Consider the following 20,273-nt stretch of genomic DNA (forward strand, 5'->3'; position numbering starts at 1 on the left):
TTAATGGTCTTACTGTGAGTGGGGCTGGGTCTCCCCGAGGCCTATAGAAAGATTGGTGTGAAATAGGAACATGCAGGTCTTGTTGTGAACAGTACCATTGTAGGGAGGAATAGTGAAACTCCTAGAGCTTTCCTCAGGTAATCCCAATAGATCCCTACTCTAGGGTATGTCTGCATCTCCCTGTTTTTGTTCGTACTGACACTTTGGGAGGTGTTAAGCAAGAAAAAAAATCTGTCAAGGGAGCTCAGCGTTTGGGAAACACTGTCAGCGTAGATGTTTGTGGGCTCTGGTTAATGCCTTTAGACTTTCCCCCTGGATCTTCTAACGGCTGTGTGTGAATATTTTATCCCCTCCGATAGTTTTTCCTGCCAGCCATCAGATAGGCTCCAATCAGCAGTGCGGGGCCCTGGAGCATGAAGCTGTGTGATTACAGCCTGGTACTGGGTGGAAGCGGTGGGGGGAAGCAACGTGGCAATGCAGCTGTCACACTTTTCAGGGCATCAGGTGTGTTAGAGCAGAAATGCTTCATAGAGCAGGCCCGAGCAGCTCCTATCTCACAGAGAGACAGGCGAGGGGTCACCTTTTGGCATCTCACTTGGGCAGTTTGCTAGAGAATGAGGGTGTCAACATACTGAGCTGCAAGGCAGGAAGTGAAGGGAGGTCAAGAAGATGAGTCAGAATAATGTGGCAAGTGGGACGAGTCATTGAGATATCATCTGGGGTTAATGTGCAGGCACTACCATGCTGCTGAACTGGCGAATTACTGAAACGTATGTAAGAGGTGTGATAGTAGTGATTTTGGAGGAAGCAAAATGGCAGTAAAACATATTTTATCAAGTGTTAGCAGATAAAAGCAGCAGACAGGATTTAAATATCTATTAAGAGGCAACATTTCGCATGGCAACTACAAGACAATATTCATTTTCTCAGAGTAGGGAGTGAATCCATTATACAACCTGTCTAAGTTTTGAACTTCCTCTCAAATCTGTCTAATTTACTTACATTAAGTTGTCAACCATATCACGCCAAATAGCTTGTAAATTGCGAGTGAGCATTTGAATTTTGTCATCTTCTCTGGAGCGATTATACTTTACCTCATAAAAATATCACTGCACTCCAGCTAAAATACAGCTTGTCTTTTAAAATGCATATTATGAGACACTTCACAAATTCACAGGATAGATGAAATGGCTCACAGATGCATTTGATAGCCACCCTCAGAGAGTGAGTGTCTCTGTGTGTTATTAATGGCTGTTGTCAGCCCCCACATACTACAATTCTGCATTGCATTAATCTGAAGAGACACTGGGTCATTCTGGGTAATGTGGTTCTCTTTTCTATGCTGCTGCTCACTCTCCTGGAAGACTGACGTGGGCAGTACCTGGAGGACTGAGGCAGAACAGTAAGGTATTGATTTCTGAATTAACTTGACAGGTTACAAAGCACTCACTGAACTCTGAGAATCAGTTCTGCTTTTTGTAGTTCATCTGGTACCTCTACTTTTTTTTCTTTCTGGCCAGTTTCAGGTGTAAAGGCTGCACCTTTTAAACGCCGCCACATTCATCATCACACAAACTGACACACCACTGAGAGATGAAGACAGACACCAACTGTACCTGTACCTGTGCTGTCGTCATAGACCACAGTGACTGTTCTCCATTTGAAGAAGTGCACCAGGTCGAGGATGGCTCTACTGAGGGAGGAGAAATCAGGGTATAGGCTAACATAGTACGAGTCCCTGTTGTCTGACACTTGATGCTTCCACTTGGTCTGGACGTGAGGAACTCCCAAAGCATTGCAGATGGACTGGACTGCGTTAGCTGACGAGCTGTGTGAGGGCCCAAAAATGGCTGCCACCCCAAGGGAAAGCTGGTCACATGCTGTTAGAGTGGTAATCAGAACAGAAGATAAGTCAGTTAAACACCTGTGATAATGATTCAGGTATCATAATCCAGGTACAATGCAGTGAAGCATGAGTCGTTTCATTTCTACATCATCCCTGGCATGTGTATTGTTGCATGGCTGTATTTTTTTTTTTGCATCAAACATATGTGACATTTTGACATTACTAGTAGAAAGTGGTTTACATGGGATGGATGCCACTTTTTTCTATTCACTGTGGGCTTTTTGCAGGGCTCTGTACAGAGCATAAAGCTTACAATGAAACCAGGTCGGCCGATACAGCAGTGAATAAATTGTCCCATTCTTATTGTTCAGTTCACATAATCTGTTAAATCCCCTAGTGAAATTCATCCCACAGTCAAATTCTGCTAAACATCTTCACTATGAATCCTCGCTCACCTTTCCTGGAGGCCTCAAAGCTGTCAAAAATGTTTATTCTCTGGATGTCATACGTCAAGGTGGTGTTGGGGAGCAAGGTGCGGTTCCTGTTGATTGTGTTCAAGGCAAATTTAAAGGCTAGTTCCTCTGCTCCGGACGGGCCGCTCTCAATGGATTCAAAAATTCCTCCTGTAAGGAGAGAAAATAAAAAAATAAATCGGGGAACAAGACCTCTGAATGGCCACTTCCTGCTCCTGTAATTGCAATAGATTCCTAAACACAAGTGACAAGTAAAAGATCGATATGATTCAGGCAATTACAGTTCAAGCAGTGCTATCATTTTTAACACTTCAGTATTTGTGCTCTCATATTACTGGTGCTATTGTATTCACTTCTTTTCACAGCTCAGTCACATGCTGACATGAAACAGATTTATTGTGCGGATTAGCCATCGGGATCTCAGCTGATTTGCATTCGGTGCCAGTCGCCTGTGTAATTACAGGCAATTAGTTGCGAAGGAAGGTGAGTTCAGGGGTGGGTGCCCTTCTTTAACTTCCTCACTCAGCCTTGACAGAAAGGTTCATCCTTCTATTTGGTCCCATTGATTTCAATGATTTTCAATTGAGGGGAGTGCAAAGAAAAACAGTAGTGCACGTAACAGAGAAATAAAAGGTGAAAAGGCAGAGAGGTGAAAGAGAGTGAGAAGAAGAGGGCAAAAAAATTCAAAACAAATCAACTCAGAAGTTCAAATAATTATGTCTGCACCATGTAATGTAAGAGCAGCCTGATGGGAGTACCGTGCTGTGCCAGGCTGAGAATCTTGTTACCTTTTGAATATATGAGAATCACACTTTGTGATGCTCATTAGTAAGTAAAAGCCTCGACACAAAAACAAACAATAGCTACGTTCCCCACACCACATCAGCTAGACAACATAATTACCACCAAAAAGTTGGGTGTTGTTCTCTTAAAACAGCTCCTTTCAGACTTGTTAATTATTTTGGCCTGAACACAAACAATTAAAGATCCAGATGGTCAATCTGTGTGGTTCAGAATCCTAAACGAAGGAAGAAGGTGTTTGAACGAGCTCACCGCAAATGTGGCTTGTGTTAAGACAGATCATTTACCTGAAATAATTAATTTTTGAAAATCACCAGAAACGCATGAAGGCAGAATTTTACCCCCAACTTTAATTTATTTTCAGATGTAAGTGGTGTAAGTGAGTATGACGACAATTTATTTTCACACATCTAATACACAGAATGACGTATGAATGAACTCGTCATGGTTCGGTGGTGAAATATGCGGGTGTAAAGTTGAAAAAGAATACTTCTGTCTCTATACTGAAACAACTGCAGAGCCAAGCAACTACTTTAAACTTTCTAAATAAACATAATAAAAAAAGCATACTTATGTTCTAACACCTTTGAGAATGGACTAAATCTCGAGAAAGCTTTACAGAAATCAAACTTAAAAGAGAATGGATGAGGGGAGGTAGGAGATGAAAGGGTGTTGTGAGAGCAGCTCTGAGAACTGCTCTATTGGAGACAAAAGCAGAGTTCAGGAGTCCATCCACGGCTCCCACCCTCTCGGAGGACAGAAAGTCGGTTTGATGAAATCCAAAGTGAAAAAAAAAGTGTAAAGCCTGTTTATCGATTCAATTAAAGAGCAAAGGAAAAATGAGACAGAATGAGAAAAAGACAGAGAGAGTGACGCATTTTTAAAAGAGTGAAGAAAGCGACAGAGAGCTGTGCAGTAATAGACACAGTGGCTATAAATAGCGACTGGCCGCGGCTGGGAGAGATGGAAAAGGAGTGCAGAAGGGCAAAGAAGATGTCATTAACTTAGGGAAGTGAGCTTTATCACTGTCGCCATAATATAGCCATGCGATATGTTTTGCTTTCTTACTTTATCTTATGTTTTTTTATCTGTTATATAGTGTACTTTGGGAAGAACCAAATAATGCCTTATAAGGCGAAACCTAAAGATAAACTTGATAAATGTTTAGTGCTTCATTATGTCATTTGGTGAGCTGTGATAATGTGAACATGTTGCTATTCGTGGTATTTCATTTCAGTGAGATGACACATTAATTTTCAAAAGAATGAATACCCGAGCATTGCCATTAAAGATGATAGGAATTATGTCAGTCTGACCTAATAGATAATTATATCACTATTGCCCTGAGGGAACAGATGGAGCTCCGCTGGTCTCTTCGAGGCGTCTAAAAATGAGCATAAGGGTATTAAGTTATGTTGATCAGATTTCTTTGCCACTTTGTTTGGCTTGCACATGCTGTTTTAAAGTAACTGTATAGCTCTGAGAACACAAAGGTGTAGAAACATTAAATCAAATATTTCAAGGGAGATGTCAAACATTGAATCACTATAGAATATGATAGCACATAGGAAATGACATTGGTTTTGTTTGATTGAATGCTCCTTGTAATCTAATATGCTATGCAAGTCTCTGGTTTATATTTTTTAAATAATGGCTCTTCCATGTTGTTTATACTAAAAGGTGATTTTTTTTTTCCCCCAAAATGGATTTCAGCACCTTGCACACACTGATATGGTGCGAGATTCATATTTAGCTTGCTTGGTGTCATAATGCTCCAAATTGCACCATCCAACTATCTATCTTTCTCTTACTATTTGCTGCTGTGGTCCATCTGATTGCAGGTGTGTGAGCTACAGCTCACATAATCAGTGTGCGTGTGAATTATGGAGCTGCCATCATTGGTGGACTGGTGTGAATTATAGTGCAAATGAAAGCTCTGAGTGAGTTATGAGCTGGATAATCACCCTGATGAGAAAACAGGCCTGCTGATATGAGTGTCTCAGTGTGTATGTGTGTGTGTGAGAGAGCGTGAGCAGAGAGTCAAAATGAAAATGCAGTGTGGGAGGGCACCTCCTCTATGTAAATTTGACTCCCTTTTAATGATTGCTCATAGTTAATCAAGTGCATTTTGCATTGAACATAATACCACAGCTTGGTTTCTGACAAGAAATGAAGTTAATTTAAAATTAATTCCTGTAAGCAGAAATCCTTCACCTCTGAAGGACATAATCACAGGCAACAGAAATGGATGAACCTTCTAGTTTACGCATGTACGACTAAAATCTGTATTACTTAAAATATAATCTACAGCTCCCATGCTGCTCTGAACCTAAAACTACACTATATTAAACTGTAAATACTAGCCATCTCAATAATTTAATAAAATAAAAATTTGAATTATAGAATTATAGATATAGATTAATTATAGAATTAAAAGAATATAATTACATAGTAAACCATTAGCGAAAATACAGTTAGCTCTCTCAAGGATGATTGTACAATGGGAGATGAGAGTCAGATATGTTGCTATGACGACTCATGCATCTATACTATGGCTGAGAGGCATCTGCAGTTTTGGAATCTGAGCCGTTGATTGGTGGAGGAAGAGCATTTAGATAGTGTGGACAGCCTGTCTCTGTGACTAATGACCAGCAGCGCAGCTACAGGAGGGTGGTGAGCTGTAGGGTGGCTGCCATAGCAACTGGTGAGCAACCCTGTCTCTATGGGAAGTGGCCCAGGTATGTATGAGGAGTCGCTCAGTTAGGCTTGAAGACCTCCACCCACCACACCCCAAATCCCTGCTCTGTTTCTGCTTCCTTTCAGCCGGTGAGGATCAGTGCTTGGAGCCAATAGGCATGAGGTAAAAGTGACGGAAATGCTCCATAAATATCCCCCAAATTCCCAGTGGGAGTGTTCCCTGCCATGTTTGGTGGTGAATGGGACATGATGCATGAAGGCCTGCAGAGAGTCGCCACCCCTGGTCATTAATCTGAAGATCCCCTTGTGGTAGAGTGACCTTCCTATGCTGCATAAGGGTCAGTTCACTCTCCCTGAAGATCCCCAGAAATCTGCCTGGGACATGGGTTACATCACTGAGCAGGACACATGCTAATGCAATGAAATCACACAATCAAGCCACCTTCACTCGAAAGCTATTTGGAGAGATATATAGAGTGACTTCATGTCATTAATATTTTGTCTCTGTTTACTTGTGGGTGATAAGAGTCCATTTGTATTGTATTTTACATATGGGCGGAGGCATATGCTGCTTTTATACAGTTTACAGGAGAAGCCATACATCACACTGAACTGTTTGGCTACACGTGACCTTGGCTCCAAGGTAGTATTATAGAGTAAGATAAGGAAAGCAGTAAAGCTCGTTAATAGGAGTTGCTTTTTTCTAAGAACCCTCACATTCTCAGTTGAGTCTAGTAAACTTGATCTTAAATAAATTTAAAGGGAGGAGACTGTGGTGTTTTATATTGTGGTGTTACAGAAAACAAGCTATAAAAACAAAGACTGAACATTTTAAACAATCCACTCTGTAAAAAACTGTTTAAAACATACATAAAATCACTAGCGAGTAAGCAATGAGTCAATAACTTAATCAATCCCTTAGTTTTAGAGAAAATGAACTAGAAAGCAGCAGAAAGCAGCAGAAAGCAGCTCATGCGAACAACAGTTTAACTACTGTTTTCTGGCTCGTTTGGCTCGTTGTTGGTGTTTTCTCCAGATTATAATCACTTCTGTCGTCTTAAAGCCTCTTCACATTGGACTGGACTGTCACCTGCCACTGCTAGATGCTAAGCCTCAGGCTGATTCACACACACTTGAACAAACACGTGTGTGAATACACACAATAACGCACTCCCAAGATTGAGCATAAACAAACCTGTCAGGTAAGAAACAACTGAGTCCAGGGAAAATGTGACTGGTGCGAGAATTTAAATTCCACACTAGCAGCATTCAAAGATGCCTACATTCAGTTAGACGGAAAATTAATAATTAGCCCCTGCACTGCCAAAAATCAATCTCATCAATCTCTTATAATGAGCACATGCACACACAGTCTTCAGTTCGAAAAGTGTGCCACCACCCTTATCCATGACCCGGCTCCAAGTGGGAAGCCAGTGATCATATAACATGTATTAATTCTGAGAGCTGGCAACAGATGTGCTAATTTGCCAGGCTCTCTCTATTCATAATAATGTGCCAGCTTCCTCCTCAAAATATGTGCTAATTTGCAAGGGCTCATTGTGGATGTGCTAAACTACCGACTGACATTTTGTGTGCTAATTTGTCAAGCAGGGACCCCTTTTGGTACTAATTGTGCCAAACTGTGAGTACACTTCCACGGGCCTTGAATTGCTGAAGTCCCAAATGACTTCTGTCTACTCACAGTTTCCAACCTCTCCACTGCTCTCAAATTACCAATGCAACTGAAAAGAAATACCAACTACTGTGAAAATAAGATGTATAAGCACCAAGTGAGCTCACTCGCTCGCCTGCGCACACACAGACATACAGAGACGCTTGTTCACATTTCATTAAAATCCTAGGCTGCTTTAAAGATTGGAATACGCTCCTGAAGAAACGTATGACCACAGCTATAGGTAAAGTAGTCCTGTAGTGTCATTACACACACTGAACACAAACTGTGCAGAAACAGCAGACTTCTTCTGACATTACACAGCTACATCATATGGTCATAACGAGAGTTTACTGTCATGTAAATTAAAATATACTGTTTTACATGAGCTATCTATCCTGCAACAGCTGAGGCATAAACACCTATATCAACCATGCAGAATGGCAACATTTAACTGGAGGAAAACATGCCTACTGTATATGTGACTGCAAATACTTTTAGTTACAATACAACAGGTTGTGCAAATGTACTTAGTAAATGCAGAATTAAATAAATTTGCCATCACAATGTCACATCACTAATATACAGCATGCGGTTATGAGTTCCCGTTTATTGCCACTGTAGCATGAAAACTCTGTATATCCGGATATTGTTTGATTGATTGATAGACGTGCATTGTGGGAAAAATAAAATGCCTTTCACACATTGTGGATTTTATGAGCCTTAGAGCTCTCACACTTCATATCTGACATCCAAGTATAAACATCAGAATTCCCAATACTGCAGTCACAAGGTTAGAAAGTTCAAGTAAATAAGACAAATCCCAAACCTGCCGTCAGGAGCTTTTTCTGCCAACTCAGAAAATATGTGATTTGGCTGTAATGTACAGGCCATAGGGAGCGAGAGGGACCGCTTATTGAACAGAATGCTTCCTATGGCTTCATGCTTCACCCGTCTGTGCCGTTTCTTTTTCTATGCCCCATCTTTTTCTCTCCTTCATCAAAACAGCCACACACATACAGCGCACAGCCTCTTCCTTCCTTCTCTGTGACTACAGCATGTCTCATGGTGGCCTCGGCAGGTGACAGATGGCGACCTCACAGCACTGCTCACTGTAAACTGAGTTTTAATCAAGCCTAAGCACGTGTGAGAGATGCTAATTATCCACTACAGCCTAAGAGAGGCAGGAGTCCAGCCTGGAGAACATTGTGCACTGTACATGTGCATGTGCGTCTCTGGTTTATAATCACTTTCCCCATTGTGATAAAACCATTAGGGCATTATTATCCATTTATGGCATTGCAGCTGAGAAGTATGAGGCAGGATGAACTGGGTGTCTGGAGCCTCCCTGGATACTCCAGCCCTCAGGCTGTAGTGCTCACCAAAATAAATACCGATGAGAACAGTAATCTTATCTTAAAACAAACTCTCTGAAAGTTAAGCTGAGGGATTTCCAACTGTCTCTCAACGTACTTGCCAAAATGTGGGCTGCTCAGATTCTCAACTTACTATTGTGTAATTTCTGTATTTCTATGTACATTGCAGATAGGAAATGATCACTGTTATCCGAAGAGTAATAGCAGGATAAATTTACTCTACGTCTCTAACATGTATTTAACATGTATCACATGCAGCCAACCTTGATATAGAGCTATAAGGAGTTTAATTTATAATGTTGCAATTAGGTCACAGCAAATTATATGAGACTCCATCGTCCTCTCTGCTCCCTTTGCTGCTCTCATTCTAATTCTCACTGTTCTCCTGCTCATCAAAATGGCCCTGTATAACACTCTGCCCATTGTAATTTTGAACAAAATGGCTGTAAAATTAGACTTTCTTTCTTGTAGAAGGGCAGATGTTATCTTCTGTGAGAGGCAAAGGTCAAGAATTAATTCAGAAGGCGGCTTTTTAATGCTCACAGTTGGTTTTTTTATGTGATAATGGAAAAAAAAAAGATATTTTATAGGAATTTGATAAAGTAATTATAATCTTTTTTAATCTTGATCAATTTTGAGAACCGATTATTGTTTCAGATAGATATTGACAGAAAATAGTAAAGGTTGACTTTGAAATGCTAAAAATATGGTAGTAAGTAAAATATAAATATATCTTTAGTAAATCTAAAAGGCTAAATTAAAATTACTAGGAGAGTCACTCTTCGTGGTTTGTGCTGCATTAGAGAGATTTCTATGATATTTGTATTGACTGCTCAAAGTCATTTCTGTCAAAAGGGTTTGAGACTGTACTGAGGGAAATAAAAGATCTGGTCTTAAGCCTTGACACAACTGAGGTTTATGCACAAAGGCCCAGAGCACATGCCTTATAAAGTATGTTAGTAAGTCATGGTGATAAAGCTATAACGTTCTATTCCAGGACTGGGTAAGTTCAATGGAAATCTGAGAATGAAAAGGATATTCTTTGCTTTGAAATTGAAGGTACAATAAGAAATGAAAGTTCTGGATGTGTATGTCAAATGAGGATTTGTGCCTTTGTGTGCAAGGACATTGAGACCAGAGGAGCAGGGGAAGTAAGGCTTAATGATAGTGAGAGAGAACAAAGTAGTGCAGAAGGACCAGGAGACAAGCTGGGAGCCAAAGGGAGACAAAGACAACATGAGGAGGAAGGGCACAGAATGACAAAAGGTAAAAAAATTGAACTGCAGAAAAAAGAAATAGAGAAAGGGGAAAAAGAAAAATAGGAAGAAATCTCTCTTCTGGATTCTGGATATTGATTTGAAGCTGAAAGTGCACCTCACTATCACACTGCCCCCTCACAGCTCGTCAGATGTGTTTAGAAAACAACATGTGATGCCTAAAGTCGGAGTAAGCTGTAGGAAATACGCAGATGGCAGATGGGTGTGCTGTCAGGCAACCAAAAAGCAGAGAGTTTTGAGAGGGAGGGAGGAAGACAGGAGGAAGAAGAAGAAGGGTGGGGTGCGGAAAAAAATAGACGAGCGAAAGAAACGAAGAGGGAGAAATGGAGAATAAAAGAGGTCACTGGAGGCAGATAAAAGACACTCAATTAAACGACTGAATGGATGGCCCATTAGACCTGAACGGACACCAGCATCCTCCCCTTGTCCCTCAGCCACAGGGCAGGAAAATGTCAGCTTCTGGGCTGGGTTCATCAGCATCAGCCAGTGCTGTGGACAAGCAGGCTGATAATCAGTGCCACAGGTTCAATTCAATATGCTCCACTTTGCTGCAAAGGTGTGTCAATTTCTCTTGCTTGTTTTACAAACGCACACAAGGCAACTGCACAGTAGCAAAGAAGGAAAGAAAATGAAAGAGGCGCCGACTTTAGTGAGGAAAATAGCCAGAGGCTTAACAATACAAAAAAAATTACTGAATAATAAAGTTCCTCAAACATGCGTGCTCATTTTTTTTCAGTAAATGAGAACTAGATCTAGTGAGGATAAATGAAACAAAAGACAACAGAGGTGATATCGGTGGAAAAATCACGAATCTTCCTCCTGATCTGCGGTTGACTGTTTATTTAGCCATTTCTCACATTCATTCACACCCTGCTGCGTAGGAAACCCAGAGTCTTTTGTCATCGGTAGCTGTACAAGGGAAATGGAGGCGATTGGCTCCATTATGTCTCCTTATAATCTTAAAACAGATTGTGCGAGATGGGAAATCAATCCCAGTCTGTTCCAGTGCGTGTGTGTGTTTGTGTATGTGTTTGTGTATGGATGAGGGTGGGATTGTTGAGAGATTTCAAACAAATAGGGAGAGTGTGCCGTTTTTAATTTGGGTTACAAACAAAGGTTGCTACAGCCAAAATATGTAGGTTTTAGCAGTAAGGTTTGGTCCAATTCTTCTGTACATTTCTTTGGCTGATGACACATTTTGTTCTTTTTCTCTTAACATTTTAAGCAAACATGACATAAATGCACGTTACTTTATTCCTTATGACATTTTTCTCTTTTCACAGATAACTTCAATACAAAAAGACTGAAAGGCTCATTTAGAGCAAATCGAACAAATGCTCAAAAAAAAAAAAATTAAATCTTGGAGCACAAGGACAGAAAAGACAGAAAAATGAATTTCAACATTGCAGGAGGACGTTTTGCATAGCCCTGGTGAATCGTGACAATAGAGTGTCATGCTGATTCAAAGAACATGATTTTAAGTAAGCTTGCCTCAATATGTCCTCCCACAGAGCCCATTTCCCCTTGTGTCCTTGGTTCACACAGAGAAATGTTCATACATTCAGAGGGCTGCGCTGTCAATGGGAGTCTGAATTCTGCCTTCTCTCTTTCAGCCAGTCGCTCCCCTCCTCCTCTTACTCCTTTATTCAGTTGGCTGGAGATGAAGGTGAATCACCACATCCTAACCTGATCGGTGCCTCACATCATAGCCAACACAGCCGGAGGGCTTTCTATAATCAATTGACTTCTGAATCCCATGTAGTTTGGACGTCAATGCTTTCATTTATGGTGTATGTGCCTTCAAATATGTTTACTTCTTTTTTACACCTGCACGCCTGGAGTTAACATGTAATTGCCTCTGTTTACAGGACACATTACGGCATAATTCATACACAACTACATAGATGAAATTACACATGCACAGATTTACTATTAAGCCCTTAAGCAAGAAACTAATCCACCAAAAGGCAATCAATGACCCTCCTACATGTATTAATCATAGCGCAAACACACAGTAAACATTTACTCAGGCTCTCAATTAGCACTATCACCTCCTCCCTACGAACATTGACAAGCCATGTTTGTTTGCCTCTCATAAGCAATCACTTAATAGTTAAGTAGCACACTTGAGCGCCTATAAAGTTAAAGGTCTAACATTTTACACCCACATATGATGCAAAGCATGCCGCAATATTGCAGTGAGCGGAGGGTCTGTTTTTCTCACCACCTGACACCAGCTGAAAACATATATCATACAAGGAGTAAAATAACAGGTCCAACCGAGTTTGGATGTGCCAAACAGATCTTACGGTCCTACAGAAATCCCTGCAGCTTGTAGCCGTTTAAAGGCGTCATTAATTCATGGCAACATGCATTTTTAATCCACTCCCACACATATGTCGTATAGAAAGCACTTGTGTGTGTGTGTGTATGTGTGTGTTTTGTTTGTTTGTTTTGTTTTTAGTTTACATGTTAGCATTTTGCACAGATGGAAACCTGTGGTAGATAAACACAGAAAGATTCATCTGGGATTTGGCAGTGGTTATACTTGCTTTGCTGCCAGTTTGTGTGTTTTTTCCATTATTCCTCTCCGCAATACAAACTTATTGATTTTTATTGATTTCCACCATCTTATAATCTAGTTGAAGAGGGGATAGCCAAATAGTTAATGAGTCATCATTGATAAAAGCATAAGATTGCTAATAAAAATATACATCTGAGTTAAGCTCCCTAAAGAACTACAGGATATCACACTAACATTTCACCATCGTTCTTTCCTCTAAAACCAACATGTTTCATGCATATCTGTTCATCCCCCGAATTTTCAGCTTACTGACGCGATACTACTGATACCTATTCACGGCTGCAGTTCATGACTCCTGGCCTCCCACTATATTACTACAGCATACTCTGCTGTCCTTCCTGTCTCTCTTCACAGAAGCCATCACAGAACAGTAATAAAACACCAGAACTGAGAGTGGGCTGAGAGTGGACTGCTCTGAGGCAAACTAATCTATCTTTACTCTGTATCTACTGGCCTCAACACTCGCTGTTTTTCCTTCTTGCTCACACTCTATCCAATCACTCTCTCTAACAAACACTTTTATTTTTCTTACACTACTGCATGATTTCGGATTTTCTTCCGTCACCCCTGGTGGGTTTGAGAGGACAGATCCACATGTGTTAAAAGATGTAAAAAAATAATCATTTCTTGTGAGCATTTTCAGCCCTGACCTTAACTCAGCTCCAAGCTAGACGACCAGACAGAAAGACACGCTGCATAGTTCTTCTCAGGGGACAGTTTCACAAAACAACTGTAGATATGTCCCCTAACCTTTCTGAAACCAAGGGAAATCCCTGACGGACAACGACAAGGAGTGATAGATTGTGAAAAATTAGTGAGTTATTCACTCACATGGGTGATATGTGGACCATTAGATTTGCAAAAACAGACAATATGACACACAAGGCAACTGTATCACAAGTGGTTGCTCTGCAAACAAGGCCAATCAACTAAAGTCTCCCCTAATGTAAACAATCGTTTTAAAATATAGCTGATACATCTAAAAAAAACAACTGACTTAATGCTAAGCACCACATGAAAACTAATTTCATACCTCACAGATATTTCCCATTTTCAAATCTGTACCCTGACTTAATCACCATTGAGCCTTTTGTAAGTGAACCATGACAGTAAGACCTTCAAAGACTCAGGACTGTAAACATGTTTTAGAAATCCATCTAAATAGTTCCCTACTTCATGCCCATGTGTGCTGCTGCATGCTAATGTAAGACAGATCTGCTCTTTGTTCTTGAAACCCACGGTGGGTATTTTTAAACCATGGAAATCATTTGCTAGCAGAGTGGAGATAGTTTCATATTTCTATAAGCTATGGAAGGGCCAAGTGACACATGAATATTTTAAGCAGCTTTGTGCCTATTTAAATGTGTTGCTGTGAACATGTTGGCAGTGGGCCAGGGCACAGGGTGTTATCCGTAATTCCTGCAATCCCAAACTAAACTCCAGCACGCTGATAATTCAGGCTGGCAAAAAGCAAAAGCAAATAAAGTCAATTAACTACAAACTCCACTTGAATTTGTTCCCTCTACCCTTGCTTGTTCTCAACAACCTTGTAATTTCACCAGTATAAAACAGCTGAGGGGATGAAAAGAGTGTTAAATATTAGAAACGCAATAAAGGCCTGGCACCGCATTGTGGTGGTAGCTAGATAAACGTAGCTTTCACCAGAGGGGATTGTGTCTTTTGCCAGAGGACTGAAAAAAAATGACTTTATTTCCTTTCCAAAATGAAAAACAATGTCGTGTTTTAGTCATAAATATTCCCCAACACAGCTGTACTGGGAAAATATAAACATAAACAGGATATAAACAAACAAAATGAGCATCTCTGAGTCAACAATGCTTTCAGCAGCAGTTGACAGCCCAGGGACATTCTGCTTCTGCCCGTGTTGTTTGAAGATGGCAGCGATAACGTTATCGCTCAACCTCACAGGACAACTGTGGACACCAGAATTAAAACACTAGGTCTGTTTCATTTTAAGACATTTCATGAATAAGACATGTCTCTAAGTGAGAGTCAATCAGCTCAGATGGAAGGGCAGATGCGATGACTCATTGCCTGTGCGACTCCACATTTGTTATGGGAGCAGCGAAATAAGACCATGTACATATAGTGTTATTTTCATGGAGGAAAGTAAAACGATCTCATTAAATTTTAGCTACCAGCTGGCTGTCACAAGATGTAGAATCCAGACTTTAATACAGCCCTTGAATTTCCACCTCACTGAATTCTAACAAGCATCTATGACAACAGAGAGAGTTGAACTTTAATAATAGCAGCATCTTAAAATACGACTACACTGAAAAAAGCGTCAGCAAGAAGATCAGGTGTTGCGACACCTCTGTCATAAATAATATCTTAAAATTTAAGGAATAGGTTATCCAACCATAGTTCAGCTCGCAAATTTGACACCAAGTTCCCTTTTCACTGCCACAAATTGATTGATTTCAAATATAAATTGGATGTTTTACGGCTTTTACTTCAGCCTTCATTGTGCAGGGGGAAGTGGAAAGAAAACCAAAATGGCAACTGAAAAGAACAACACTTTGTTCTGGTTCTCTGAGATCCTTAGCAGCTACACAATAGCATCCAGTGCTCTGAAAAGGTAAATGTGAAGCAGTTATAGTTATAAAAGAGAGTCTTCTAAAGCATATTTTATTACATCTTGTAAGGGGTGCACTAGATTCATTTCAGTAAATGAATTACCTGCAAGGTTTATAAATGAGAAAGACTGAACACGCAATAATTCTGGGGAATTAGCTCAGCATATTTGGCTGCAGCTGGTGGCCTGAAAACATTTTGCTTTTTTCCTCTTTGACACTTGTCGCTCTACATGGTGAGACCAATGCTGCGGACACAAAGGGCTGACTATGCGTTTAGTGTCACAGTATGTGTGTGTGTGTGTGTGTGTGCGTGTAAAGGTCTCAGCCTGACAGCGGAGCAGTGGTTGTACAATGTGAGCCGCCTGTCTGGGCAGAATGGAACTTGGGTAGGAAGGGAACAGACAGACCCAAGGGAGCTGACCTCCTCATTTAGCCAGCCTCTTGAAGGAGCAGCTGGGATTATGTGCTGAGCAAACACATCCTACATGACAGAAACAGCGACGTAAAAGGACCAATGGGCTTCAATTTCTCTTTAGGCAATTTTGCATTTCTCCTCTTCTATCTGACACGAAAGGCAATAAAACAAACGGGCAAACACTTTCTTTCTCCCCCCACACAACATTATCTTAATCTATCTTTGTCTTTTAGAAACTCGACTATTTTGCAAGCACAGCACAGACTATCTTTCCTAAAAGGCATGAACTGCACTGCTCGTAATGGAGCCATTTTCCAGTGGTAAGATGTGAAGTGGACGCTACTTGATGACAGAAATAGTGCTGCACAAAAAAACCCACATACTAAATCCCCCTATAGAACACACACGTCACATTGTCTATTACAAAACGTGAGCATTTGGCTTTTTATTCAGCAACAGGCACATCTGGCGCTTCTAAAAGTCAGGTCTCTGTCCAGGGTCCTGAACAGGAAGCGCAGCCGCTTGTTTATTCACTAGTTCAGGACCACGGACAGAAACTAGTCTTTTCTTTTTTTACGGCATGTCAGTCACTCCAGTCGTATCACTGTCAGCTGAACTCAGCAAAAAAGAAATCAAGCATTGGCTCTACCTCAGAGCAAAAGATCTCAGTGATGTGAATCACCTCTTATCTCTCATAGTTGTCTGTCGTGCAACTCATGCTAGATGCCTTACAGATCCACCCTGTCAACACAGGTGGCATATTTGGTATGAATCTTCAAGTGTTATTTGCTATCATCATGTGCACAGTGTGTGTGTGTGTGGGTATATGCACACAGACACACACACACACACACACACACACACACCAGTGTGGTCCAATCCCAGATTTCACTCAACTCTGCAGGAGTACTTGAAGTATCTATCAATTATTGCTCCACTTTCTCTCAGAGGAGTTCAGTCGTTATTCGCCAGCATGGAAACTTTGATGTAAATACTATTACGCAGGGACGCTACCTTCCCCAGCGGATCACTGAATAGACGCCCGGCGTCTGTCAGACAGCGTGTGAGACGGGAAATCGCTCATCGGGCTCAGGATGCAGCCGGAAGACAAGCACATCCCGTTGCCATAGCGGCAGGTCTTGCGGACGCGAACTGACTCTAAAACAGGACCCCCAGGGGAATTGGGGATTGTAAGAAAGTGCTGTCAACACTTGATGACATCCTCCGTGAGGAGGGGCTCCCCTGTCACTCCAAGATGTGCTCTGTACATTCAACCGAGAGCGGCAAAACGCAGCCATCCTGAGACGGAGCTAATTAAGCAACAGACGAAACCACAGGAGGCCACGTTTTAGTGATTTTAAAAGAGGAACACGGGCGTTAATGGCACATTTTACTCTGTGATTCAGGCGGCAATGCGCCTAGGTGGTAACTGTTGAAGAACTATTTTAATAATCAGTATTAATCATAGCATTCCCCTCGTCATGGGAAATTGTAGTTCTTGAAGAAAAGTGGCAAATCAACTCAGAGGCAGAGCCACAGCTGAGCAGCCTACAATCAGTGTTGGAGATTGGTTTTTCGCTTGGTGCATTTATCAAGTCGTGCGGTTACATTTCTGTGTCTGTCCAACGTGACTCATCACCACTGGAAATCGGAACTATCCGTTTAATCAATGCCGATAACGGCGTAAATAAGCAGCTGAACAAGCTCCAGGAGTCCACGCAGTTCAGCCTGATTAAAGATATAAAGTATGTAGTGTGCGGGGTATTGGCTGGCTCCTGTGACAGATCAGTGATTGATCCGCACTCCGGAAGTAATGTTTACATGTAAACATTTACTGCAGAGGACATGCTGGGGGGGTGGGGGTCAGCAGTTTTAAAGAGCATGAAGAGACAGCATGGTGGTGGTGGTGAGGAGATGTGAGCAACGAATCCGGTCCAGATGTTTTGTGAACTGTTGCATCGCTGCACTCCTTCCTCTGAGGTGTTGATCCTCTTTCAAAGTTACAGTACAGCTCGAATAAAAGGCTGTGATTAAAGAGGAACTCATCCCCGACAGACGATGAAGGCGGTGGGAAGATCATAAGTGCCGAACAGTGTTAGAGAATATTAGGGTATTATAATAAAAACTATTTACCAACGTGATTTCCGAGTGTAGGTCAAACTGTCTACCAACTGTTACATAGAAAACACCGAGGGAGCGGGACAAGAACACCTCGATACACACAGTGAGCTCTCGCATCCCGTCAATGTCATTTCACAGTCGACACTCACACGATCAGTTCGTGGTGATTTCGGCATCGTTACAGATGAAATCTTATTAGAAACACGCAGAATCTTACCAAATCTTAAAACGTGCGGCATCCCGCGAGAGTAACCAAGAAACAGGAGCAGAAGCGGGATCAGCCTGAGGTTGGACCTGAAAACGAGACTGGTTATCATCAGATGATGGGAGGTAATCTTCATGTTGTTTTTAAAAAATGCACAGTGGTTTAATCCCCCCGTTGCGCGGGTACGATTCCCCCGTAATTCTTCTACGGTCGTTGGGCAAGGCAGGGTGACGGCGGCCCTGGATGCGCAAGATCACGGCATGGTCACTTGCGCTTTCCCTAAATCCATTAGCAGTCCCGGCATGTTTCCTTTCCCTTCCCCTTCTCCTCCTTCACTGCGCCAAGAAACAACAATCCTCCGGATCGAGGAACCGCGGGACATCCATGTCGAAGGGTACGGATCCAGTGGGGAGGGGGGAGCCCAAGCATGGGCTATAGGTGAGGTATTGGAGTGGGTTGGCGAGGGGCTAGAGAGCGCCAAGCAGAGGAAACAGCAGCGATATGCAGCCCCCTATGAGGCGCTCTGGGTTGCTTGCGCTCTCATTATACTGCACTGCTGCACAGGCTCTGACGTCGAGCCAAGGTTAGTGTTGTGAACGCGCAGCACAGAGAGAGGGAGAGAGAGAGAGGGAGAGAGAGGGAGAGAACGGAGAGGAGAGATGGAGATACAGATAGAAAGAGAGGAAGAGGTGAATAACAGGGCGGATGGGAATGGAGAAAGTAATGACTGGATGGATGGATGGATGGAAAGAAATGAAAGTGACGGGGAAGGTGAAGCGGGGAACTTTATTTCCCACTACCCTACAGTGGTCTGCTGGGTTTCTTCACTAAGTTTGGCCCCACGCTCGCACCTGAAGATGTGTCAGGATATGTTGGATATTATACGTGCAAATACAACCTGTGTTCACATTCAGTCCATTCACACAAGCAAAGCATGTGAATCTGAAGGAAGTCGTTATGTCCGTAATCATATGTGAACATCATTAATGATGTTTTCAGCACAATGGACGGAGACACATCAAACCTGCACGATGGATTTGGAGGGGAGCAGACTGTTGTTGTTTAACCTAAGAAGAAATAACTGTATAACTGCACACACTCCAGTGCACACAATAGGGCTTCGCAAACAAGGGATATAATCTCATGCCTGCAGGATCTTGTTGTATTTCTTTTTTTTTATATTTTACTCCTGCACACCCCAGTATGGATGTGCAGGCCCAACTTGTGTTTTCTCATTCACAACTTCCCTGTCTGTTTTTTTTTTTTTTTTTTTTTACGTGATTTCAAGCAACAACCTTTCAACAATTTCCACCATCATTCCAGAAATGTGGGCGGAGTGGGATGAAAGGAATTAAAATTGGCAGAACAGCAAATCCGTAATATCGACAGAGCTGCTGAAAGGCACGAATATTTAACCTATGCAAATAACTCCACTTTAAACTTGAAAGCCTTTCAGCAACAGACTATTCTCGAGTTTGAGCTGTGAGAATTTCACGGGGAAAGGCATGCAATATCTCTCGAGATTGTGGGCCTATCGGGTTTCTATCTGATTAGCGGGTTCAGACGAGGGTATATCCTATAGGATGCGCTGCATCGAACAGATGAATATCTGCAGCTATTTCGTGGCCCTGCATGCATCGATTTAACACTACATGCACCTTATCATCACCCGCCCCCCACCCACCCCCAGTGAGGAGCTCTTCTTGGAGCAGTGTATCAGCTGGAGCTATAGGTGCGCCTCCGGCCCAAGAGGGTGTCGAGCTATTAAATCCCAACTGAGATGTGAAAGGAGCCCTTTGATCGGCGCCACCAGCGTCCAAAGCCTGGATGAACACAGCCATTGTGTGGCTCAAGTGTGAATGGCTGGCCTGTGTGTGCACAAGTGTGTGTAATGAAGAAGTACTTCAGAATAAAGTCACTACAATATTCCTGCATGGATTGTTTTGAGAAAATATATCATTCACTTCACCTTATGCTTGTTACCAACATAAGGATCACTTTGCGCCTGTCTCTGAGTTGTGCCCTGTCCTTTCTTAAAGTGCTACACAGTCACATCACCAGATTTGTCAAAAAACCCTTCCCCAAAGAGGACTACATGCATTTATTGAAAAGGGGGCTTGTATCAGTTAAAGGAAGACATGAAGCAATTACATGGGTTCAAGTAGTGTGAACATTGACTTTGAACGCGTGTCAGTTTGCGTGGGTC

The 20,273-nt window shown here is 41.9% G+C and overlaps 1 protein-coding gene across 2 annotated transcripts in view; it reads right to left on the reverse strand.

Annotated features, from left to right (window-relative positions):
* Window positions 1–18,541, reverse strand: part of LOC113149853 (glutamate receptor ionotropic, kainate 2-like) — a 57,032-nt gene extending 38,491 nt beyond the window's left edge. The window contains exons 1-3 of one of the 2 annotated variants that reach the window (XM_026342193.1): window positions 18,080–18,541; window positions 2,302–2,469; window positions 1,623–1,880 (exon numbers count right to left, since the gene is read on the reverse strand). In XM_026342193.1, coding sequence (XP_026197978.1) covers window positions 1,623–1,880; window positions 2,302–2,469; window positions 18,080–18,203 — 550 coding nt within the window. In that variant the 5' untranslated portion in view covers window positions 18,204–18,541. Of the gene's footprint in view, window positions 1–1,616; window positions 1,881–2,301; window positions 2,470–18,079 lie in introns of both variants that reach the window. The other variant, XM_026342192.1, reaches the window with a different exon arrangement.
* Window positions 18,542–20,273: the final 1,732 nt, after the last annotated feature.

The sequence above is a fragment of the Anabas testudineus genome, chromosome 24 (assembly GCF_900324465.2).
Source record: "Anabas testudineus chromosome 24, fAnaTes1.2, whole genome shotgun sequence".
Lineage (NCBI taxonomy): Eukaryota > Metazoa > Chordata > Actinopteri > Anabantiformes > Anabantidae > Anabas > Anabas testudineus.